Consider the following 26,731-nt stretch of genomic DNA (forward strand, 5'->3'; position numbering starts at 1 on the left):
CAAGATGGACAAATATGCTGTCCCCACAGTCTCGCACTGAGAGTGAAACTCCAACCCCAGAAACTCTGCCAAGCCTGGATGAGTTGGCACTTCAGCCGACTCTCAAAGAAAGAATGGATGCTATTCAAAAAATAAAAGGCACTCTGGAGCCCAACATTAACTCTTTTGCTATATAAATGTAACTGCTTCGAGCTGATGTCAACAAAACAAGGGATTGTCTGAATGACACCGAAAGAAAAGTGACAGACTTCACTGACTCCACCACCACTCTTCGAAAACAAGTGACTGCCTGCAAAAGGACATTTCCCTCATGCAAGCCAGACTGGAGAACATGGAGGTAAGGTCCAGACGCAACAATCTCTGCCTGATAGGGGTGCCCGAGTGAGCAAAGTAACCAAGTGCTGACCTCTTTGTGGAGAATTTCATCTGCAACGCTCTCCAGTCACAGTAACTTTTTAAATTATATTCTGGGGAGCGGGTCCACAGGATGCCTGTGCTCCTGCCCAAGACAGTAGCATAGCCTCGGACGATAATCATCCATATCTTCAACCACAGAGATGGCAACGCCATACTCCAGGCCATCCAGCGAAACACCGCTAGGTTTGAAACACTAGAATCAGTTTGTATCCGAATTTCACACTTAAATTCCAGCAACAGCAGTGCAGCTTCACTGAGGTCAAAAAAGTCTTCTCTGCCAAGGAACTTAAGTACATGACGCTTTTCCCGGCCAAGTTTTGTTTAATTGCTAGGGGGAAAACTTGCCATTTTGAAACCCCTGAGAATGCCTTGGGTGGCTGGACAGTTGGCACCCAGCCCCCAACAACAGACAAAGCGCACCCCCATCTGGCCGAGGGGGACAACGGTTGTGGCACTGAACGCAGAGGGCCTGGTCCATCGAGTGGAGGGGCCCTGGAAAAAAATGGAGAAATCACGCCGGTCAGGACTATAAGAGCAATGCTGACTGATCACCCTCAAAGTTGGACGCTGGAGAATAAACTAAAATATTAGAAGGGGTGGAGGGGACTCTTAGACCAATAAAGTTATGCCCAAAATGCTACAATTTGTCCTGAGCTGGGGGGGAGGCAACCAGATACAAGAATCCAGTATAGGTGAGTTATACAAAAGAACTGCTTGATTTGTGAGATTCACCCCCCTGTTCAAAGTTTTGCTAACATGTTCAGAGGGGCGACAGACACACTGCAAATAGGGGAATGGTGGGCAGTTGCGGGCTCACTAAGCATTGTGGCAGGGAGGGGGACATTCATTGAGGGGAAGAGGTTTATTTTAATGTAACTAGGCAGGTACAACTCCTGTTACAGAAGTATTACACAGGGCACTAGGTCTGTCATACGGTGCAGGCTACCAAGACCAACATGCAGGGAGCCATCATGACTTGCGGTTGTAGTAGCCGTCTGAAGCTCAGGTTGTGGAATGTGAAGGGGTTGGGGGACCGGCTAAAACACAGAATAATAATGCAGTACTTCAAGTGACAAAATCCTGACGTATTGTTGCAAGAGACCCACTTTCTGAAAAACTCCTGCAATGCCATGTCCATATGTGTGTATAAGGTGACAGCACATGCAGATTTCACTTCCGGTTGCTAAGGGGGAGAGGAGGGGATAGGAATCCTTCTCAAAAACATCATCTGCTTTACTCCACATATTTTTTTTTTCTTAAGCACTGGAAGGCCTCAGGGTAGCTATGCGCTCTATAAATATCCATAACATAACATAAAAACTTGTCAACACCAGAACAGTACGCGCTCTATTGGCGTCAAAAAATGCAAAAAAACATCACTTTCAAAATAACATGATTCATGCATTGTGCTGATATGTTGTATTTTACCCTTTTGCAATCCTAAACACTTATTAATATGTTTACAAATACTGTTTCTTTGCAAGGTATTGCTACAGGTTTTCAGAGTGGGTTAGGGTGTGGCCTCTTTCCAGGGCCTTCCAGAGACTTTCCCTGCAACATGCCTGGGCATGGTTCTGGGCTGGGCCAAGACTCTATATAAGGAGAGTCAGCCCAACTCCCAGTGCTCACTATTCAGAGGTTCCAGTGCAGAAGAGCAGCTATTTCCAGAACTTCAGTTCCAGTGGCCTTTTTGATCTCCCAGTTCTGCTTTGAAATCCTCATTGGTGCATCTTGTTCCTGGGTGGTAAGACGGTAGTTTGGGTTTATTCCCAATACCGTTTATTTTATCTAGAATTATCTCATTCTAAGATCTGATCGTTTATTTATGTCAACAATTTGTTTTAAGGTTATAAAAAGTGCACTCGAGCATTTTGTTAAAGTGTGTACATGGATGTTTATGAATCGGCAAGAAGCGCGATTCGTTTATAGTTTTGAAACTCATGTTACATTGCGCGCCAGCGTTTATTGACATACGCGTTGAGGTTTACAAATCGACAGATGCGCGATTTGTCTGAAAAGCTTTAAAAAGGAAAAACTGAGTTACATTGCGCGCCAGTGTTTATTGACATACACGTGGATATTTATGAATCAGCAGGAGGCGCGATTCGTTTGAAAAGCTTTGAAATCTTGAGTTGCATTGCGCGCTGACATTTATTGACACATACATGATTGATCACGAATCGGCAAGAGGCGCGGTTCGTTTATGAAGCTTTAAAAGCTTGTGATACATTGTGTGTTACTATTTATTGACATTTAAAAGAAGGTTTTGAAGTGGTACGATGTATAATTCAATTTAAGATAATTTCAAAACCTGTTGCTATTTATTGTGCCACCATTTCTTGACTTTGCATGGTGGCATTCGAGTCAGCAGGACATGCAATTTTTTACTAGAGTTTATTTATGTTGTGAACTGCATATTACCATTCCAGAATAATTGCTTAGTACAATTCGAGTTGATAAGTATAGGAAATATTTCTTGAACTATTGAACCCATTGAAAAATATTTATTCTCTAGTGTTTTAAGAGTGTAATCTGTGTTGAAAACATTTCAAGGAAAATATATATAGGATCAGAAGTTCTAGATGCAATATTATATGCTCCTATTATGCATATTCTTGATATTCTAATTCATGCTTGAATAAGAAATGTTTTATTTGAATTAATCTTGATTCCATTTCTGGTATCTGATCATCACAAAATCTGTTCATTTTTTAAAACTGCAATTCAAGATTGCTCATATTTTCACGAAGACTATGTTTATTAATATTTACTTCAGGTTATATTGTGTGTTCTAACCTTTTTTCCCATTAAAGGTCTCCTTCCCAGCAGTACCCTTCCTAATCCCCTCTTCCCCTCTTGAACTCTCACAGTCTCTGTGAATTGTCTATCAGACTCTTGGAGCTGTTCATTAGAGGACGTGTTGGGAACGTGCGCAAACCCCGAGGATCTGGTGACTCTGACAGAATAGTGAGCCCACAAATTATTATCCTCCTGGTTTGTGTATGTTCTCAGCATGGCCACGCTAGACAAGTTAGTTAAGGCTATCACCCAGCTCCAAGCAGAGGTGGTATCATCCAAAGAATTGACTACCAGCTTAGCAGAGAGAGTGAGTCAGTTGCAAGATAAGGTAGAGAAGTTTGGCCAGGTACTTCTTCTCAGGCTTCTGGAAGTAGTCCAATATCCCTAAATGTTCCTGCTGCTATTCCTTTAGCTCCCCCAGAACGTTTCTTAGGTGACCCATTGAAAGCGCAATCTTTCCTGGTTCAAGTGGAACTACACTTCATCTGCAGACCAAATACCTTTCCCGATGCCCAGTCCAAAGTAGCTTTCTTGTTATCATATCTGACTGGAGATGCAGCTACTTGGTCAATTCCTCTTGTGCGTAAAAATAGTCCCTTGTTGTATAATTGGAGAAATTTTGTTCGTGAATTTGAGAGAGTTTTTGCTCGTAGAACTGTAACACAGTCAGCAGATCATGAATTATTAAACTTACGCCAAGGAAATCAAGACCTAGTGTCGTATTTAGCCAACTTTAACCAGCTGGTTGCCGAGACTTCCTGGCCTGAAGAAAAACAAGCGGTCTTGTTTTACAAGGGACTCAAAGAGGAATTAAAAGATATCTTAGCGCAAATCGATCCACAACCTACAGACTGTCAAGAGTTAATAAATCTTGTCTTGAGACTTGACCATCGTTTAGCAGAACGTAAAGGAACGCACAAAAAGATTGAAAAATATTCATGGCGCGTTCATGATAACAGAGATTCAAGAACTCCGAAAGAAAGAACGTCGGAACCGATGGAAATTGGAACCATCAGAAGACCTTTGACTAAAGATGAAAAGGACTTACTCAGAAAAAATGGACAACGTCTTTATTGTGGGCGAAAAGGTCATTTTGCCAAAGATTGTCCAATCAAACCAAAGAACAAGCAAGGTCCAGTTCAGAAGGTCGCAGCCAATGCACCAGTCGAGTTGGAAAAACTAAAACACCCGAGATGCAGAGAAGGGTTGCTCTTGGGTGTCACCGTGGACCATTCACAATCTAGACATCTTAAACTGGAAATAAGAGTTGATCTATTTAAAAAAAGCTCTAGTTGATTCTGGAGCTACTGGGAATTTTGTTGATGTCCAATTGGTTCGTGCATGGGGGATCCCATATATTGAAAAGAAAAACCCAGAAATCATCCAGGCAGTTGATGGAAAACTCTTGACTGGTGGTCCGGTAACTCTTCAGACTATCCCCTTGTCAATGATTTGTGAAGATAAGATTCTAAGAAAGAAACATGAAGAGAAAATCATTCTAGATGTGATCCATGCTCCCCAATATGGGATTATCCTCAGCTTGCCATGGTTACCTCATCACAATCCAGAAATCAATTGGGCAGAACGACAAATCATGTTCTCATCTGCGCTATGTAATGAACAATGTCTCCAAAAAAATCAAGTACCAACAGTTTGCAACTCTAACATAGCTACTGCTGCGGAGAAAGAAACTCAGTTGCCCAAACAGTATTCATCGTACAAAGATGTATTTGATGAGAAAGGAGCAGAGACTCTACCTCCTCATAGATCTTATGACTGTCAAATTGACCTAGCCCCAGGTGCGACACTTCCCAACTGTCGTGTATATACTCTGTCAGAACATGAAAACCAACATTTACGAAAATACTTAGATCAATTTTTGGAGAATGGCTTCATTCGCCCCTCTAAGTCTCCTGCAGCTTCGGCTTTATTTTTTGTTCCCAAAGCTAATGGAGAACTTCGAACTTGCATTGACTATAGAGGTTTAAACAAAGTCACCATCAAGAATAAATATCCTTTACCCCTAATTCCGGTTTTATTGGAACAAGTAAGGAGAGCAAAGATCTACACGAAGCTTGACCTTCGAGGTGCTTATCATTTGGTCAGAATGAGAGAGGGTGACGAATGGAAAACAGCGTTCAAGACAAGATATGGCCTTTTTGAATACACCGTCATGCCTTTTGGTCTGTGTAACGCTCCAGCAGCTTTTCAATTTTTCTTGAATGACGTTCTTAGAGAGTACCTCGACATATTTGCCATAGTCTACATCGATGACATTTTGATCTACTCAGACAATGAAAACGAACATGTACAACATGTCAAGAAAATTCTTGCAGCCCTTCGAAAACACCATTTATATTGTAAACTAACCAAGTGTGAGTTTCATGTTACCACGGTTGAGTTTTTGGGGGTTATTCTTACCCCTCAAGGTATGGTGATGGCAGAAAAGAAAGTAAAAGCTGTATCTGAGTGGCCCATCCCAAAAACTGTTCGTGATGTACAGTGCTTCCTGGGGTTTGCAAATTTTTACCGGGGGTTCATACGTCATTTCTCCCAGACAGTGGCTCCAATCACTAAGCTACTAAGAAAGAAAGAAAAGTTTGTATGGTCCCCAGAAGCTGATCAAGCCTTCTCGACTTTAAAGAAAGCTTTCTCCACTGCCCCAGTTTTAACTCATCCTGATGCGAATCAACCTTTTATAGTGGAAGCTGATGCTTCAGATGTAGCAATAGGAGCTTATCACAACGAAATAAAGACACTGGTCAACTTCATCCTGTAGCTTATATGTCTCGGAAGTTGAACGAAGCCGAACAAAACTATGTCATTGCTGAAAAAGAACGCCTGACAATTCGGGACGCCTTTAAAGAATGGAGACATAATTTACTGGGTGCCAAATGCACTGTTACAGTATATACTGATCATCGTAATCTTCAATTCATGAGTTCCGCCAGACTTTTGTCCCCTAGGCAATTACGCTGGATGCTTTTTTTTGCCGAATTTGATTTCGTAGTAACCTTCCGGCCTGGTAAAGATAATCGCAAGGCTGGCGCCTTGTTCCGTCAAGATTCTACCACGTTGCCTGCATTTCAAGCCTCCAGAGCTATCATTGCTCCAGACAAGGTTCTATGTATCATAAAAACTGAAGATTTCTTTGAAAAAATTCGCAATTCCTTCACTGTTGAAAAATGGCAAACATGGGCCCAAGCTGATCCCAAAAGGTCAATCAAACAAGGTTTACCCTTTCATGACGCTCGTTTATTCATACCCACTATCAAACTTCGCAAGATAGTGTTTCATTGGTAACATGTTATACCTACGGCAGGTCATCCAGGTATTCCCAAAACTCTTGAACTGATCCAACGTTATTTTTGGTGGCCTACCCTTACGAAAGATGTAAAAGCAATGGTAAACAACTGTGAAGTTTGTGCTCGCATTAAAACAAGTCATTCTAAACCAAAAGGATTATTACAACCACTTCCAACTCGTCCATGGGAACACATTTCATTAGACTTTATTACAGGTCTGCCAGTGGTTCAACAGCATTCAGTAATTCTGGTGGTAGTAGATAGTCTCACAAAATATGGACATTTTATTGCCTGTAAAAAACTGCCCACTTCTAGTGAATTGGCAAACATTTTACTGAACAGAGTGGTTCGTTATCATGGACTACCAAAGGTTATCCTCTCCGATCGGGGGTCACAATTTTCCTCCAATTTCTGGAAGACATGGTGTAAAACACTCCAAGTGACATCTACACTATCTACTAGTCACCATCCTCAAACAGATGGTCAAACAGAAAGACTAAATCAGACTTTAAAACAATACCTACGTGCCTACGCTGAAAAGGCACTTCATTCTTGGACATCTATGCTCTGGTTAGCTGAGTTAGCTTACAATAACTCATTCCACACTTCCATTGGCGTTACATCCTTTTTTGGTTTATTTGGTTATCATCCTGACACCTTGCCCATCACAATTCCTCAAGACAGTTCTCTTACTCCAGCTGTGTCAGAAACCATTCAGCATTTACATCAAACCCAGAAGCTGATTCAACAGTATCTAGAAAAAGCCAAACAAAAATATAAAAGACATTATGATAAGAAAAATTGTGAGGGACCGCAATATCAACCAGGTGACCAAGTGTGGCTTTCCACAAAACATATAGACTTCAAGAGGAAGCACATGTTTAACCCCAAATTCATAGGTCCTTATACTGTCCTTCAGCAAATCAATCCAGTGACTTATAAACTACAATTGCCCGGATCCTTGCGGATTCATCCAGTGTTCCACACTTCCCTCTTGAAAAAGGCAGTCCAAAAGGTCCATCCTCATCCAGCTCCTGTTTTAGTACAAGGGGAAGAAGAATATGAAGTCAAGAAAGTGTTGGATTCTAAACTGAGAGGACGTAATCTATGGTATTTAATCTCATGGAAAGGTTATGGTCCTGAAAGTAACTCATGGGTTTCCGCATCTGATGTTCATGCTCCAGTACTTGTGAGACACTTTCATCGTCTTAATCCAAGCAAACCAGGCCCTAGAGTGCGTCTGGGAGAGGGGAGTACTGTCAACACCAGAACAGTACGCGCTCTATTGGCGTCAAAAAATGCAAAAAAACATCACTTTCAAAATAACATGATTCATGCATTGTGCTGATATTTTGTATTTTACCCTTTTGCATTGCAGAGTTCAATCCTAAACACTTATTCTTAATATGTTTACAAATACTGTTTCTTTGCAAGGTATTGCTACAGGTTTTCAGAGTGGGTTAGGGTGTGGCCTCTTTCCAGGGCCTTCCAGAGACTTTCCCTGCAACATGCCTGGGCATGGTTCTGGGCTGGGCCAAGACTCTATATATGGAGAGTCAGCCCAACTCCCAGTGCTCACTATTCAGAGGTTCCAGTGCAGAAGAGCAGCTATTTCCAGAACTTCAGTTCCGGTGGCCTTTTTGATCTCCCAGTTCTGCTTTGAAATCTTCATTGGTGCATCTTGTTCCTGGGTGGTAAGACGGTAGTTTGGGTTTATTCCCAATACCGTTTATTTTATCTAGAATTATCTCATTCTAAGATCTGATCGTTTATTTATGTCAACAATTTGTTTTAAGGTTATAAAAAGTGGACTCGAGTATTTTGTTAAAGTGTGTACATGGATGTTTATGAATCGGCAAGAAGCGCGATTCGTTTATAGTTTTGAAACTCATGTTACATTGCGCGCCAGCGTTTATTGACATACGCGTTGAGGTTTACAAATCGACAGATGCGCGATTTGTCTGAAAAGCTTTAAAAAGGAAAAACTGAGTTACATTGCGCGCCAGTGTTTATTGACATACACGTGGATATTTATGAATCAGCAGGAGGCGTGATTCGTTTGAAAAGCTTTGAAATCTTGAGTTGCATTGCGCGCTGACATTTATTGACACATACAAGACTGATCACGAATCGGCAAGAGGTGCGGTTCGTTTATGAAGCTTTAAAAGCTTGTGATACATTGTGTGTTACTATTTATTGACATTTAAAAGAAGGTTTTGAAGTGGTACGATGTATAATTCAATTTAAGATAATTTCAAAACCTGTTGCTATTTATTGTGCAACCATTTCTTGACTTTGCATGGTGGCATTCGAGTCAGCAGGACATGCAATTTTTTACTAGAGTTTATTTATGTTGTGAACTGCATATTACCATTCCAGAATAATTGCTTAGTACAATTCGAGTTGATAAGTATGGGAAATATTTCTTGAACTATTGAACCCATTGAAAAATATTTCTTCTTTAGTGTTTTAAGAGTGTAATCTGTGTTGAAAACATTTCAAGGAAAATATATATAGGATCAGAAGTTCTAGATGCAATATTATATGCTCCTATTATGCATATTCTTGTTATTCTAATTAACATAACATAACATAACATGTGTATTTGTAAAGCGCACGTTCACCCGCAGGCATCTTGGCGCTGAATAACAGATGTTTATTGTTACCCAACTCAATGGTACTCATTTTATCGACCTCAGAATTTTGGATGAAAGGCTGAGTGAACCTGCCGGGATTTGAACCTGTGACCATGAGGTCGAACACAGGCCCCTATAGTGGCCGCATTAGTCCACTAAGCCACCAGACCCGGCATCTAATTCATGCTTGAATAAGAAATGTTTTATTTGAATTAATCTTGATTCCATTACAGGTATCTGATCATCACAAAATCTGTTCATTTTTTAAAACTGCAATTCAAGATTGCTCATATTTTCAGGAAGACTATGTTTATTAATATTTACTTCAGGTTATATTGTGTGTTCTAACCTTTTTTACCATTAAAGGTCTCCTTCCCAGCAGTACCCTTCCTAATCCCCTCTTCCCCTCTTGAACTCTCACAGTCTCTGTGAATTGTCTATCAGAGTCTTGGAGCTGTTCATTAGAGGACGTGTTGGGAACGTGCGCAAACCCCGAGGATCTGGTGACTCTGACAAACCTGGACCAATCCCCAGGGGAAATGTGTGGCTGGGATGGACACATAGGAGGGCCTAACCATCAACATATGCTCAATATATATCCCACCAAGACATCAATGGATTACACTCCCGGGGTTGAGCACCCTCCTACTGCAACTGCCAGAGAGCCTCATAATCATGGGAGGGAATTTCAATGCAATTATGACAGAGGGCATGGACAGGCACTTGCAGACATAGTCAACCTGAGCAGACTCCACCTTAGCATCCTTTGTGGAAGCTCTGGGCTTTATGACACCTCTGCCAATCAGAAGAAAGCAGTAGACCTTTTGTCAGGGACACACCGTAGTTTCTCACGGTTAGCCGGTATGGCTAGACCTTTGGGGTAACTAGACAAGGTCCAGTGGGCCTAGAGCCATCAGGGCCTGTTACTTAACAGATAAGATCAGTCAGTTTGAGCCAACACTATGGGAGGTGTACAAAACAGTGATCATGGGTCAAGCATAGTCCCTGATAGCCTGGGTGGAAAAAGTGAAGAGGGAGAAACTTGATGGCATTGAGACAGAGATTGAAGAATTAGAAGCAAAAGCAAGCACAGGAAAGTGAGGCTGGGGGGTGGGGACTGAAACAGAAAGGATACAGGGACTTGGCTGAAGAAGGCACAATGATGTCCTACATATTGAACCAAAGAAGAATATACAAAGCGGGCAATAAAGTGGGAAAGCTGCTGGCGTGGTTGGAAAAGTGTGACCAGGTCTCCAGCTGGGTTCTGCCCATTATCACCAATGGGGAAGAGACGAGGTCTTACCCGGATAGCATAGCGGAGGGATTTGCTGATTACTAAGAGAACCTCTACACCACTAAGTCGCATTTTGAAATATCTGCTACTACAGCCTTCCTGGCAGATTTCAATGTCCTTAAGCTAACAGATGAACATAGGCAGATGCTGGATAATGGCATACAACCTAGTGAGATCAACCAGGACTTTATCTTTGGTAAGGTAGTGGGACTAAAGTGCCTCCCATTGAGTTTAGCAAGGGGCTATCCAGTAAATTAGAACCCACCTACTGAAGATGCGGCAAGAAGCCAAATCAATAGTCAACTCCCAGAGGCAAGCCACAATTGTAGTAATACACAAGGAAGAGAAGCCCCCAGATAGATATAGTTTGTATAGACCGATATCTCTTCTCAATGCGCCAAACTATTAGCCAACAGACTCTGTCAGGTGCTTAACTCCCTTATACATTCAGATCAGTCAGCTTCAAGCCAAATAGGGGGACAAGGCTCACCCTCAACGAGTGACGGCCGGGCCAACGGACGATAGGATATCTACCATAGTGTTAGCAATGGATGCCACTACGGCATTTGACACACTTAAACGGAACTACATGTTTGGAGTGTTAGAGAAGCTGGAATTTGGCCCAAAGTTCATGGGCTGGATACACCTTCTCAATCAAAACCCCATGGCCCAATTTAAAGCAAATGGAGTGGTATCCCGCAGATTTGCCCTGCACAGAGGGACAAGAAAGGGCTGTCCAATATCCACACTGATTTTAGCCCTGGCCCTGGAGCCACCAGCCGCCTTGGTCAGAGAGGACACTAGGGAGAGACCTGGGAAGAATATATTTCTACATACGTTGACAATATTTTATGTTATGTTATGTTACAGACCCTTCCCGTCCCCTCCAACCCAACAATATCCAGATTGATGCAGATCTTTCAAATCTTTTGTAAATACTCAGGGTATGGCATCAACTGGAGTAAGTCCGTTATGCACTTGATCACGGGCCACTTTTCAAAGAGGTAACCTCATGCCCATGACCGACGATGGGTTTAAGTACTTGGGGATGGATATATGTTACACTGGCCCACAGTTATTTCACCGTAAAAACCTGGCCCCTATGTTGTACCACTTTGTTGCAGATGTGCAGCACCGGAGGACCTTGCCGCTCTCCCTACTGGGGAAGGTGGCCATGTTTAAAATGATGACATTACCTAGAATGCTCTACAGCCTCCAAAACATTCCATACCAAGTCCCCAAGGAATTCTTCCTTAAGATGGAGGCCTTGCTCAGACTGCTCATCTGAGACACTGGACTGCCTTGCATAGCTCTTCACAAGTTAATGCATGGATTGTATGATGGGGGAATTGGTCTTGCTGACATCAGGAAATACTACTGGGCCACAAAATATGCAGCGGTTAATGACTGGATGTTCGCTGTGTGGGATGACCCAACATTCAGGCTGGAGAGACTGGCTTGGGGACAGAGGGATACATGGGAGGACCTGTACAGGTCTACCGCCTTGGTACAAATGCTTCCTCACACCAGACGGTGGCATGAACCTGGAAGGAGGCAACCGCCTTCTTGGGGTGGGGTGGGGTGGGTGTAGGTTGGGAAATGACCCTCCCTCTGTTCCAGTGACATTCTAAAGGAGGTTGGGAAGTTGCAGGGATTCTCGAAGTGGAACCTTATTGGGGAATCCACACTAGGGGATGTATGGAAGGGGGAGGCTATGCTCATGTTTGCTGAAATGCAAGAGCATTACAGAATGATGCCCTCAGAGACATACATTTCTTCAGCTTCAACATGCATTATTGGTACACATCCCAAACACACTCTGCTCAAAGACTCCTCGTCCTTAGAAAAACGCATCCTGTCAGAACCGCTACAAAATGGGGCTAGCTCACGGATATATAAAAATTGATTAATACTTTCCCGGATATCGTGAAAACAGTGAAGATTAAATGGGAGGCAGATGTGGGAGACTTTGAGGAGGGTGAGTGGGTGGAGGCTACAAGTGAGATCTGGGAGATTGGCATGGAAACAGGATTTAGATAAGTCCAACTGTGTATCTTACTACTCACGCACAATCCTACACTCCATGTCCACAAATCATAGTTGCAGGGGTGTCAAGAGTTAGGTATATTCTTTCACATAATCTGGACCGGTCTGAAGCTATGACCCTACTGGACAGCACTCCAGGGAATTATGAGGCATGTCCTGGGCTCCTCGGTCCTTGACATGGCCAAGTGCTGTATCCTGCAGTTCTGGGAAGATGACTTCCCCCCCCCTTGTCTCAGTATGGCAAGCGCTGGGTATCTCTGGGCTGGGAGTGGCCATGCAGAAAATAACCCCCAAAAAAACAAAAGTCAGCAACGGGACAGATACCAGAGGTGACAGAATGGGAAAGATATGGACTGATGCATGTTAGTGCAAAAAAAGATCTAGTACCCTTCTCGTCCATTAATGTAAAGAAACAAATTGTTCAAGATTTGGCAGCGGTCCAGGGCACCACTATCAACAATAAAACAAACTTAAAAAACACTTTTTTTCAATGCAGCCCATCTTCCTTAAATGAAACAGTGCTGCTATTCAAAATAAAAGAGTTTGCTTTATTTAAATGCGATCACTGACAAGGTGGTCTGTTGACCCTACAAGATCATCATCCATGTGGTGGCTAACTATTGGAGCAAGTCTCAATATAGGACTTACCTCATTAATCTTCTTAAGGTAGACTGGATTGTGATTCACTCTGAATCAGAATTTTTATAAACCTGCCAATCAGTTTACTGGTCGATTTGTAAATTCTTACTGGTCTCAAAAATACTGGCTGCAATTTGTGGCCAGATTTTTGGTACATCGGCCCTCTAATTAGAATAGCTCCAAAATTGTTTTGCCTGTGGGGTCAAAAATGTAATCTCAGTGAAAAACACGTTTGCAGACACACATTTGCTGAATACAAGTTATCACATGGTATACTTCAGTTTTCCCTCCTGAGCATTGTCTTTTGTACACCTAGAAGATAATTTGTCTCTGCTTCTTTTCCTGTGATACAGGATTGTGCAAGTTTTTTTCCTATATTAACTGACTCAAAATCTGTGTGATTTTTATCTGTTCCATCTCTTACAAAGAGATGAACCATTATTCAAATAATATGGAAACGTTGCAGCGAAGATTGGCATGGCAGGGAGGCATGTTCTGTGACTATACAGTTTAGATATATCCACCCCAAGAATATTTCCAAGGTTGGTATGCCAATAGCAAACAGACATTCAAAGGAAAAGGACTGTGAAGGTCAAACCTGTTTTTTCAGGTAAGGCTAAAAATTCTGTGTGTTCAGTTTCAAGAGCAATTCCTTCTAAACAAGACCACATTCCACTGTTGCATATGCAAGGTAAGAATGCTTCAACAGACCTTTCTATGTGCCTACTAAACATAGAGATAAATTGACAGCTGGCCTCAGTTCTAACGCTGAAGAGTGATCTATTGCATAAGACTGATGTCTTGGGCCTTAGATTTTCTACCGGCTGGATTAGTCTCATCACACTGCTAATACCTCTAGCATGTTTTAACACACTACCAAGTGGGGCCATGGTTGCTTTAGAGAACTAGGCTCTTGAACTAGTGCCAATGCATTGTATGGAACAAAACTCTAGGACCACAGGGTGGGAACAAAACAGAAATATATCTCTTTTGCTAGATAACTCCTGAACATGCACTGGGAAGGTCTCAATGCGCGTCTTAAGCAACAATACTGAACCTGGAGCCTGTCTATGTTACACAAATTAATTCAATTATTGGACGATTAATTAAAATCATTACATAAAAAAAGGGTAAAAAAACATTATTGATAATAAACTTAATTCAACCAAGCAACTGACAAATAGTTGCATCGCATACCATGTCTATAAATTGTTCATTTATAGTGTTTTCTTATGTTCAAATTAATACAAAAATCAGCCTAAGTTAGATTCCTCTTAAAGTAATCACAGGCTCACCTGAGTGGATTATATGTGTCAGATTTTCTTTTGTCATGTTGTCATCTCAAAAGCAACAAGTTGCATCCACCTGCTAATTGAGTCTTCCAGAGCAAAGGCCCCGTAAAGGATTTAGCCAAACCCTAGGTTTGTCAACTCCCTCTTTTGTTTTAAGGGTAAAGGTAGGTCCAGATATTTATTTTATCTGCATTTCCTATGACTTTTTGACCTCCAAATACAGCTGCTTTCATTGATTGCTTAACTGATCATTGTAAAGTGATAACAGCAATTATGTTCTTATTCTTAACCATCTTTGGCTTTTCTAGGACACAGACATCTAAGCTGACCTGCAAGGTTTAATTATGAGGATCTATTACAAATTTACTGCACAATATTGCCCTAGAATTTGTTTTTCGAAGCCTAAGCTAATTCAGATTAATGCCACATTAGTACTGAAGGAGATCCCAAAGCAACAGAGTTAGTTGACGTTGCCATTACTGATTGCTGTAGAGATTCCTGCATCAAAAGCGAATGTCAAATAATCTTATCTGAACATTTTAGGTGAGTCACGGCAAAAAAGGTTCTTGCAGCAATGGGGAACCAACCAGTACTTAGTAACTAAACAAAACAAGCACATCTTTTGAGCAGTCAACAAGCATATGTCCTTGTCCAGGACAAAGAAGTTGTTGGCATTTTTCCTCCTGTTCTGTAGCTAAAAACTATTTTGGGGCTTTGATATGTGGAGAAGGTCCACAAAATAGTATGGAAGTTAAGTGTATCCTTAGTTACCTTTCTCTATGCGGGCCTGTTATGAAAATTAACAAATTTTATAAAAACCCGAAATGGTATGAGTGAATGTTTTGAAAAATATTGAGAAATATGTTAATTAAGGGTTTCTTCACTTTATCTTGACAGTAATCTTGAAGACAGAATACATATTTAATGCTACATTAAATAAAGGTGCAAAAGACATAGATGTTGCTCACATGAGATAGCTGTCACACTTTAACACACTGCGCTCATTTGTGTATGCTGAAAAAAAGCATGTTAATTTCTCTCCAGTCCATCTCTCAAAAGGACTGGAATCAAACCACTGCAAAGATTTATGAGGAATAAACATGGAAGGCAGATAAGTCTGTAAGCAGTTTCGCAATCAAAAATTCATAATTAATGAACAAGGGAAGCAGAACTGCCTACAGGATTATCTGTGGAGAAAATCACGGCATGTTGTATTCTGATGGTATAACCCTATTATTTTCCCTATTTGTCACTTATTTTTAATGTTACCCATTCAATGTATTTTAATAAATATCCTTGTCGTTTGTACATTCAATACGAGTCTGGTGAGTTTTTAAACACTGTATTCCTATTAAAATGTTATTGATGCTGAGGTGAGAAACAGATCTAAAAGATAAGCATCATCACTGTTGACGGGATCAGAGCCTGTGGGATCAGTAAGTATAAAGAAGAAATTTCTGGTTGGAATAATTTGCAAGATTATCTCAATAAAACAGAAAGTCTCCAACCAAAATGCTTGTGGTTTCATGAAAGTAAATAACATGTGCACCAGGTCTCCATTAGTAGTGCTTAAATTACAATATAAGGGCCTTTCTTTGGGTTTAAGCATATATAGTCTTTGTGGAGTCCAGTTTATCAGATTATATTTTGTTTGCACTAAGAAGGGGATGATTTTGTTTTTAAAGGATAAGGACCAAATCAGAGGCCAGGTAAGCGAAAAGGGTGACCTAATGTAATCCTGATTCTCATTTAGATTTAGGGGGTCATTCTGACCGCGGCGGACGGCGGTCGCCGCCCGCCACGCGGTTCCCGCCGAAAGACCGCTCCGCGGTCAAAAGACCGCGGCGGTCATTCTGGCTTTCCCACTGGGCTGGCGGGCGACCGCCGAAAGTCCGCCCGCCAGCCCAGCGGGAAACACCCTTCCCACGAGGACGCCGGCTCAGAATTGAGCCGGCGGTGTGGGAAGGTGCGACGGGTGCAGTTGCACCTGTCGCGAATTTCAGTGTCTGCTAGGCAGACACTGAAATTCTTTTTGGGGCCCCCAGGGGCCCCGCGGCACCCCCTACCGCCATCCTGTTCCCGGCGGGAGAACCGCCAGGAACTGGATGGCGGTAGGGGGTGTCAGAATCCCCATGGCGGCGGAGCGCGCTCCGCCGCCATGGAGGATTCTCAAGGGCAGCGGAAAGTCGGCGGGACACCGCCGACTTTCCGTTTCTGGCCGCGGCTGAACCGCCGCGGTCAGAATGCCCAGCGGTGCACCGCCAGCCTGTTGGCGGTGCTACCGCCGACCTCCGCCATGGCGGTAATTACCGCCAGGGTCAGAATGACCCCCTTAGTTGCTTGGGTCAGTTTTGTGGCTATCAGTAACATCATTGATTATATATTATACCATATGGCCTTATTTACATAAGTTGCTGATCAATGGAACTACAGAGCAGTCTGATAGAAAAAAAACGTGTATTTTGCTTAGAGATGCTTTTAATCTAAAAAAAACAATAACATTTAATTTTCTCTAAACTGATTACTTCTTGTATGTTCACAAAGGTTAGTTGTACAGTCAACCCCTAATTGTCCCAATGTGTGCCTTTATGCGTCTATTTGTCCAAGTCTACAAACAGTCCATCGGTTTTAATATTCCTGTTGCGCAAAAGGGAGGATAGAGCTGAATCTTTAAGTGGTATATTCATTGTATTTTCAATTCGTAAAACACATTTTTTGGTGTCTCTAAGAATATTGTTCGAACTAGAACACCTGAGGTTAGCTAATGTCAATTATGAAAAGAGGGAAGCATTTAGCAGGATCGTGTTCTTTTCGTCTGTGGGGTGGTAGGAGTCTAGATTAGACAACAGTCTGGAACCTTGCTTAAAGAGAAAAGCCCCCTGGTAGTCTTTAAAGTTTGCCAATTTTACACCTTTTTGTTCTTTGGAGAATCTGAGTTTGTTCAGAGACATCATTGGACATATACCGTTCCAAAGGAAGGAATTCAAAATAATATAAAGTTTAGAGAAAACTCATCCAATAACACGGACAGTATCATAATCAATATATAGTCAATCATACTCACGTTAGCATATAAACTATCTTTTAAAACATTTCATTCCAAAAGTGGAAGAAATGGCTAAATGTTCATCAGAGGTGCTGATAACATAGCCCTCCAAAAATCCCCATGGATGCCTACAACCTGCCCTAAGTACGACAAACCAGACCTTTATCTCGCTAGAATTAAGCCACCATGAACATTTGTACCATTTTTTTGATATACTCTCTAAAATAGCATTTGGATTTTCCACATTTTTTTTTAGTATTCTGTTTATTTCTTTTTTTTTCAGGGCGTAATTGTATATAATTAACCTATACAACTATTGTATAATTAATATACTATTGTAATTCTTTTTTTCCTGCCGTTTCTTATTTCTTCTTGTATGCTTTGTGGGGGTTATCTACCTGGAGGCTGTTCTTTATATGACACTAATGTTCTGATAAACTTCTGTATTGTAAAAACAATAAAGATTTTGAAAAAAACAAAACTGTTAATGATGTAATTGGCCTGTGGGTATGAATTACGATGACTACTGGATGGCGTATTAGAACACCATAAGTGTAGCTATTAGGAAAAAGATGATACATCTAAGAATACAATTGGTCGTAGAAAACTACAACTGCAAAACTCTGGGTACCTTACAAATACCGTACAATGTGCTTGCCATAAAAAAATAAGTCTGGTCTGGCACTTCAAACTTGTTGGACAGGCAAGTCTACCATGGAGTCCACTTTTCCATAGAGAAGGCAACCAGAGGAAAACCATCAAGCAATGGAGTCCTGACAAAACTGACGGTCCATACCAGCTTTGACACCAAGGGCCTCATTCTGACTTTGGCGGGCGGCGGAGGCCGCCCGCCAAAGTACCGCCGTCAGAATACCGCTGCGCGGTCAAAAGACCGCCGCAGTAATTCTGAGTTTCCCGCTGGGCTGGCGGGCGACCGCCAGAAGGCCGCCCGCCAGCCCAGCGGGAAACACCCTTCCATGAGGATGCCGGCTCCGAATGGAGCCGGCGGAGTGGAAGGGGTGCGACGGGTGCAGTTGCACCCGTCGCGTTTTCAGTGTCTGCATGGCAGACACTGAAAATCTTTGTGGGGCCCTGTTACGGGGGCCCCTGCAGTGCCCATGCCACTGGCATGGGCACTGCAGGGGCCCCCAGGGGCCCCACGACACACCATACCGCCATTCTGTTCCTGGCGGCCAAAACCGCCAGGAACAGGATGGCGGTATGGGGGTCGGAATCCCCATGGCGGCGCAGCAAGCTGCACCGCCATGGAGGATTCCCCAGGGCAGCGGGAAACCGGCGGTACACCGCCGGTTTTCCGTTTCTGACCGCGGCGTCAGAATGCCCATGGGAGCACCGCCAGCCTGTTGGCGGTGCTCCCGCGGTCTTTGGCCCTGGCGGATTTTACCACCAGGGTCAGAATGACCCCCTAAGACTTGTGTGGGAAATCTTGTCCCTCCAGTATATGGCGTGGGAGCGAGGAGAGCGGTTTACATACTTTCAGTCCCATGTTACTTTGGGGTCAGAATATTCTTTCAATAATGCTTTTCATTGTGACAAACTGGAGCATGAGGCGCGGTACAGGCCCCGGACTCTCAGAAATAGTATGTCACAAAAACAGCTGGAAGTGGATAGTGCCTGAAGACTCTATTTTATACCCATGGCCTTTTATTCATTAGGGAAAGAGGCCTTCTCTCGCTCAATAACTTCCAAAAAAGAGTGTGAAATAAACTGATTGTGCAAGTCGGTGGCCAGACGGGATTTGGAAGTTTAGCCCTCTAACAAAGGATGCACACATGAAGAACTATGGTCCAATCCCTCGTGCAACTCCCTGGCGTTACAAGAGCAGAATGAGACTGTTTTCCCTAACTCACATTCAGAGACGGACAGTGCACGACCTTTCAGTCAACATATCAGTGCGCTGCACCCACAATGAGACTGGCTCAATCCCATGGTGTATTAGTAACTAAGGATGTTTCTGTCACAAGGAATGCCACTTAAACCAATGGTAAAACATTCTCTGGAGCAGGTGAGTATTCAGTTCCGAGGTATTTTTGACAGCCGCTTCCTGAAGCTTAACAACAAGGTTTAGCTAAAATAGGTTTTCAGGGAAAATGGTTGCTTGACTGAGCACTTTCACATTTCCCTAGGCTACTAACACCATTTGGACAGAACAGTTAAGAGGCTCCATAGCAATATCAGAGTGCCCGTGCCCTAAATTATCTTCTACCTCATGATGAAAAATAACATTTTACATTTACTCTTAGCCTATCTAATCTTTATATATAGGCATATCATAATAATCATATCACCCAGAGCATAGAATAGTGCCACATGACTTTACTGCAAACAGAAGCCACCAACGGGATGTGGATCAGTGGCTACAAATTATTGCCCACAGTTTAAAACTGAACTCCTGCTCAATCTGAAGTATTTCTGAAAAAAGAGAAGAATAGTGTGAAAAACAGCAACATTTATAAAGCAATCAAGCACTGGCAAACCCAATAGTTCTCGTCTATGAGACGGATTGGCTTTGCCTATATTTTTTAGCCATGCTGTAAAGCATCAGAGCTGTAATGAGCATGGAAAAAAAGGGGATGACACAACCACCACTTCATCTTGTGGGTGTGTTCAACGTGCATGTGCAAAGCTACAAATGGACATAGACTTTTTTTAATTTACTGATCCAAGATAGTATGACGCATTTTAAAATGGTAGTTTAAAAGTGCTTTTTAAAACTAGAGTGATAGCAATTCTTTTTACAAAACTTAAAACAGGTGAGCAGGTTACGGAGGATGTTCAGGAAGTAGCAACATTTGAAGCAACACAGAGGGCAGGAGAAAAGCAACACAGCATTCAGAAGGAGAAGTAACAACATAGGGGAAAAGGAGACACACAGGGGTGAAAGAGGGCACAGGGAAGAGCAACACATTCAAAAGAGCAACAAAAGTGTAGGCAGGGGAGAGAGGCAAATAGGCGAGAGAGCATAATGAAGAGGGGCAAGGAAACCACACTAGGGAGGCAGATGGAGAACACATGCACCTTCATGAAATGCTTAAATAAAAAGAAAAAAGTAGATGCCGAAAAGCGAGCAGGACAAGCATAGAAGCCATCAAATTAAATATACGGTGAAGAGGCTAAGCCCCATGGGTGGGACAAACACAAGCTGGACAGGCTGTAAAAAGGAAAGCTGTCCAATAGAAAGCAAGTAATTAATATAGATAGGAAACCCAACCAATAATAACCATTGCGTGGGTTGAAAGCCCCTGCATGTTTTATGTAATCCCGGAATATGTCTTTAGGCCAACCTAAAAAGGAACTGGTACAGCATAAAAAGGCCTGAGCACAAGCACAGCAAGTCCAAGATTCATCCAAATGGACTGAAAAAAGAAAGCAGTGAGGATTTGCTCGTGAGCAGGGACCAGGCTGTGTGACTGCATTATTGGTACCAAGTGCATAAAGCTCTTACCGAATAGCTTTCAAAGCTATTTCCGTTTATGCCATAAGGTTGTTAACCCTAAGTTAACCACAAATCAAAATGGCAGAAAGTCGGGACGTAGGCATAAAGTAACTATACACACAAATCAATCCCCCAGATATAGATTTATGGTTTTCTTTATAAACTTTATTTCGGCCAATGGCCATAAAATTAGTACAATTAAAATATTTTAAGAGCAAACACAATACAATAACAAATATAATATATGCAAACATCATACATAAAAATACTCTTAAGAGCACCCATTCTAGGCCTAAGAACAAAAAGAAGATTTACAAACACTCGAATATAGACAAAAACCTAGTGTGGTCCGCCATGCCTAAAAGTACAGTTTATACATATCATGCTATAATAAATGTATTTATAAAAGCTTCAGACCCGGCTAAATAATCATTAAAAAGGGGATACTCAAATGAAAAACATTACTGGGAGCACACATACTATGTTTAACTCGTAGGCATAACAATTAGTTCATTAGGTACAAAGATGGAGTGGATGCAGAGATATGACTAGAGTTACAAGCTCTGCCCTGTCTGGCAGGGCAGTCTAACTGTATAAACGCAAGTGCTCCGATTAACAAAAGACTTAAAAACACAAGTTCTAAAATCTGTAAAACCAAAATACACAGTAGGGAAGGGATTTACATTAAGCTGGGGGCAGCATAAGAGCAGGGGAGCCACATTTTTGCCAAATTGGCCATATGCTCTCCAAATATTTAGCAATGGAGAAGACAATGATCAGGGATGTGTCAGCTCTACATAATCTAAACACTACCATGTTTTGGGCTACACCTAAGAGGCGACACAAGGTAACAATCCAACGCCTGCGCTGCTTATAGTACCTTGGACAAATGATTAGGAGGTGGTCATCGGTATCCTTGGCACTTCTACAAACAGGACATATTTAACTACCTCCTTGTTGACCATTCCATTTAACAGTAAAGCTAGCAAGAGGCAATGAACCTAACTTTAAACTTGTATAAAGGGCTTTTATAAATGGGGGATCTAAATAATTCGTAGAGCTTTCAAAGTATACAGTACGCTTGAATACAATTAAACAAACAGTCTTTTGGCCCAATCCTATCTGTTTACGTAATTTAGCCTCCTCAAGCTCCTAGTAGATGGCCTTCTGTTTCCTACTTGCGGAAGATTGAACGGTTTCAGGGGAAAGCCAATACACACATAGATTTAAGGAATATAAGGACTGTTTCACATAGTCAACCAGGGTAGCAAAACTCCTCTCAGTGATTTATCTAAAACATCTCTTAAACCGACCGTATATTCTACCAGCTCGGGTGTAGACCAACTCCATAGCCAGCACAAGATGGGTTTCAGGTGCGCTAGAGGTGCAATAGACTGAAAACCTATATCATGTTTAAAAAAACAATTGCATGCGTTTGGGCAATTTGAGGGCTACTCTTAAGAATGAATTCTCTGCCACCTCCAGAGCTTTTAGATTAATGCATCCCCAGAATTCTGCTCTATATATTGCAGCAGCTACAGCTGTGGCCCTCCAAACCTCAGGAAGGGGAGAAATGGGGCGGAACAAAGTCCTGTTTGCAAATTGTAAGATTGGCGCCGCCCTGTGCTTTAGTATAAGGGCTCTTTTTCCAACCTGCGAACGCCAATAATTAGCACTTGAGAGGCGAATGTCAAGATAATCAAAGTCTAGCACTTTCTCCAGCTCCTCCCCTTTCAAAGTTTAAGAACCTCTAAAGCCTCTATGGGGATGGATGGCCATAAATTGTGTCTTGATTGCCAATCCATGATCTAGGCAGAATATGTTAAACTTACTCAAGAGGGTCTCTAGGCCCTTGTTTTTTTAATATTAATAAAGTATCATCTGCAAACAGTAGAGCAGGTATTTTGGGTCCCCCTAAAATCGGTGAGTCGTTATCACAGCACAAAACGAAGTCCATACAGTAAAATAGTAAAGTAATGTGGGGGTGAGGACCCATTCTTGCCTGACTTCGTCTGCAACCTTAAAAAGATCAGTATTTTCCCAATTTGTACTCCATCTAACCGGTGCAAAACTCTCCTTCTGGAGCCTAACTAATAAAGCAAGGAGTGGCTGGGGAGCCCTAAGCCACCTAGTGTGCACTATAACTTGCTCCTAGGGATCATATCCAATGCTGCCTTGAGGTCAACAAAAGCAATATAAAGGGTACTTCTTTTTATATCTACTTCTTTCCACCTTATTAGTTGGAACCTAAAAACTTGGTTGACTGTGTTAATTTTAGGACAGAATCCAGACTGAACCTGTGTTAACATTTTATTTCATTCAACCCAGGTTGATGTAATAACAGCTTGCAAAAAGTTTTTGACTTGAATCAATAAAACTAATTGGGTGGTAGTTGGTTGGGTCAAACTTTGGGTCCTGATTGTGTACTGGAAAACTCTCGGCCCCTTTCCATGAGGTTGAAATCTCGCCTCCTGCTAAAATGGTGTTGAAATAAGTGTAAGGTAGGGTGCCTAAATTAGCAGTTCGGACTTAAACAGGACAACCAGTATTCCATCGAGCCTCAGCCTTCTGAGATCTAATGGCCGCAGCCACTTCGGCCCCTGTAAATACCCAACCATCTTTAACAGTATCTAGTTTAAACATATTCTCACAGGGTGCTGGTGTTAACATAAAACCAGGGGAGTCAGAATTTGGCGCTGTCACAGGGGAGCTACTATATTAGGATTCAAAATGGTTCACTCAGTCTTGAAGAAGAATATATGATCCTTGCCTCATCCTATCTGTCTTGGCGCCATGTTCTATTATTTGCCAGAAGGCTGCCTGATCATCTGAGTGTGTTGCAGACAAAATCCCACTCCAGTTTGGTGTAGATTTCTCATTAAAATAACTGTATTTTTTGTGTAGTGTCTTGCGGGTCAAATGACTGAAAATACTTATGCAGTGGTCCCTGGCTTCCAGTAATGTCTCCTTGGGGGTTCTCGGATTCCAATAATGATCCAGTGGGGGTGCCTGGGTTTGCTAATGATTAAGTAGGGGCCATTATAAGTCAAAAGGTTAAGAAGCACCGGTCTACAAAGCATTTGCAGTGTATTAGGAAATGCACTCCAAAGCCAAAAGGTCTGACTCATGTGAAAATGCAAGCTATACCTATTGCTACTAGAGGTCACATTTCATTATTAAGAAAGACTATGGCCCTGATTACGACCCTGGCAGTCAATGGACTGCCAGGGCCGTGGTGACAGTCTCAACACTGCGGGACTGGCGGTGAAGACCACCATATTACGACCGGGGCGGTTTGCCCACTGCCAAACCTCCCCTTCCCTGCCTGTCCCGCCGCTTTACCGTGGCCTGCTGGGCTACAGGTTTCCACCTCCAGGAAAACAGGAGTCGAATAACCGCTGAGGTTATTTCGACTCAGGACACTGCCAGCATTTTCCTGGTGGTCTCACCACCATGAAAATGCTGGCGGAAAGGTATCATGACGACAGGAACTTGTGTTCCTGTCACCGGGATACCCCCCCCAAACACCTCCGCGCACAAACAATCACACCCCCACACACCCCCACTCACACACTCACAACATTCACCCCCATAGACACGCATACATACCCATACACATCACACACGCATTCACTCTTCATTCCCCACCCCCTCCCTTCAACTACATACACACATAACCCCCACCCCCTCACTCATCTTCACACAAGCACACTCCCAGACCCCAATCGTACCTCACTGCACACACACATCATATACACATATAAACATACACGCACCTGCATGCACGCACTCACTCCTCCTTACTCATTCACCCATGCACACAAGGCCCACCCCCATCACCACTGCCAAAACCTCCCCTTCCCTACCTGTCCCGGCACTTTACCGCCACCTGCCGGGCTGGAGGTTTCCACCTAGTTGAATAACCGCTAAGGTTATTTCGACTTGGGACATTGCCAACATTTCCCTGGAGGTCTCACCACCACAAAGATGCTGCTGGGGTACCCCCCAAACACCTACGCACACGTATGCACCCACACACAATCACACCCTCACACGCACTCACAACATTCACCCCATAGACATGCATAAATACCCATACACATCACACACACACTCTTCATCCCCCACCCTCTACCTTCAACTATATACATACATAACCCCCACCCCCTCACTCATCTTCACACAACCACGTCCCCCAGCTCCCAATCGTACCTCACTGCACGCACACACACACCATATACACATATAAAGATACAAGCACCTGCATGCACACACTCAATCCCCCTTACTCTTTCACCAATGCAGCCCCCCCACCCCATGCATACACACAGGCATCACCGTCGCCACATTTACACACAGACCCACAAGCATGCATAAACACCCCCCCACATTCATGACACGCAATCACAAACACACACACACACACACACCCATTCTCACACACACCCATTCACACACTCCCTCCCCTAGCGGACAACACTTACCTCGTCTGATAAGGTGCTTCTCCGTGAGTTGACGGGACCCGGCGCTCCCACCGCCCGAAGTGCCTCGCCACCAAAAGACCGCCACACAGAATTACTGGTCATAATTAGGTGGGCGGTCTTTTTTCTGGCATGGCAGTGCCGGCAGTGGAATCACCTAAGCGCCACCGACAACCGTCGCGAATGCCGCCGGATATCTGACCGCCGGCAGTGCGGATATTCGTTGGCAGTCATAATACAGTGGTAGGAAGACCGCCAGCACGGACGGTCTTTCGGCGGCTGCTGCGGTCTTCGGAAAAGACTGCTGCAGTCGTAATGAGGGCCTATGTGTCCGCATGTCTTTACTTTTTGTGTCTAGAGTACATTAAATCGAACAACATGTTATCACGACAGCAAAATAGAACAAATCTATGCAGATTACAGTATACCAATGTTTTCAAGGCAGACCAGGGCATCCCAATAGCACGCACATCCTAAACAAAACAGCTATAAATCAGCAAATAAAAAGTTGCTCTGCCAGCAAATATGTCAAAGAGAACACACTAGCTCTTATGTTGCATCTGCAGCCCAACAAAAGCGGAGTTGATGCCCCGTCAGCAAACCCAAATGGGAACATAAGTGGGACAATGTAGCCATCCACAAAATTCCGTGGCCTTGATGGGCAGTAGATTTAGCAATGGAAAACCATGAATAATACATAAAAGCCAATACATGAAAAGGCCTGACCCAATGTTCCCTCTCTCGTTCTACTGATTGTCCTTTTTAAAGAAACAATTTCGGGTTTTTTTTTCAGACCTAAAAACGAGCAAACACATATGGATTACCTGAAATTCGGCTGAACTGCTGCTAATCTGATTAACATTCGGCAAAGATCCACCATAATACTGAGCTCGAGACTGCGCCAGACGCAACTGCTGCAGTTTCTGAAACTGTACCTATGTAAGAAACAAACAAAAAAATATTATTGCCATTAGCACCATGCTTCCCAAACTTGGGCCGTAAAAACAATAAGCAGGGAAGGTAGTTCTAACAATGCAGCGTGCATGCTTAAACAGGATAGGTGCAACCGTATGCCTAACGTGAACCACGTATATCGTATGTTAAAGAATGGAACTACATTAGAGAGCATTGGATTTTGAAACAAATAACCGCGACTGGTTTGTCACAATTCTTAGATGCGTGGACTTACAAACCTTTTAAAAATAACACTAGCGTTGTAATTCATATGTAACAAAACAAGAGCCTTTTACCCTTTGGGTCTCAAAAAGGTATCACAACCGAGAGCCACCATCGAGTCTCCTATTAGTCTTCCGGGTTGC

General features: G+C 42.8%; 1 protein-coding gene across 3 annotated transcripts in view; it reads right to left on the minus strand.

The window, feature by feature from the left end:
* Positions 1-26,731, minus strand: part of CRTC3 (CREB regulated transcription coactivator 3) — a 713,757-nt gene that overhangs the window by 583,713 nt on the left and 103,313 nt on the right. For all 3 annotated transcript variants that reach the window (XM_069222591.1, XM_069222590.1, XM_069222589.1), the window contains exon 2: positions 26,237-26,347. In XM_069222591.1, coding sequence (XP_069078692.1) covers positions 26,237-26,347 — 111 coding nt within the window. The remainder of the gene's footprint in view (positions 1-26,236; positions 26,348-26,731) is intronic.

Source organism: Pleurodeles waltl, chromosome 3_1 (genome assembly GCF_031143425.1).
Source record: "Pleurodeles waltl isolate 20211129_DDA chromosome 3_1, aPleWal1.hap1.20221129, whole genome shotgun sequence".
NCBI classification, from domain to species: domain Eukaryota; kingdom Metazoa; phylum Chordata; class Amphibia; order Caudata; family Salamandridae; genus Pleurodeles; species Pleurodeles waltl.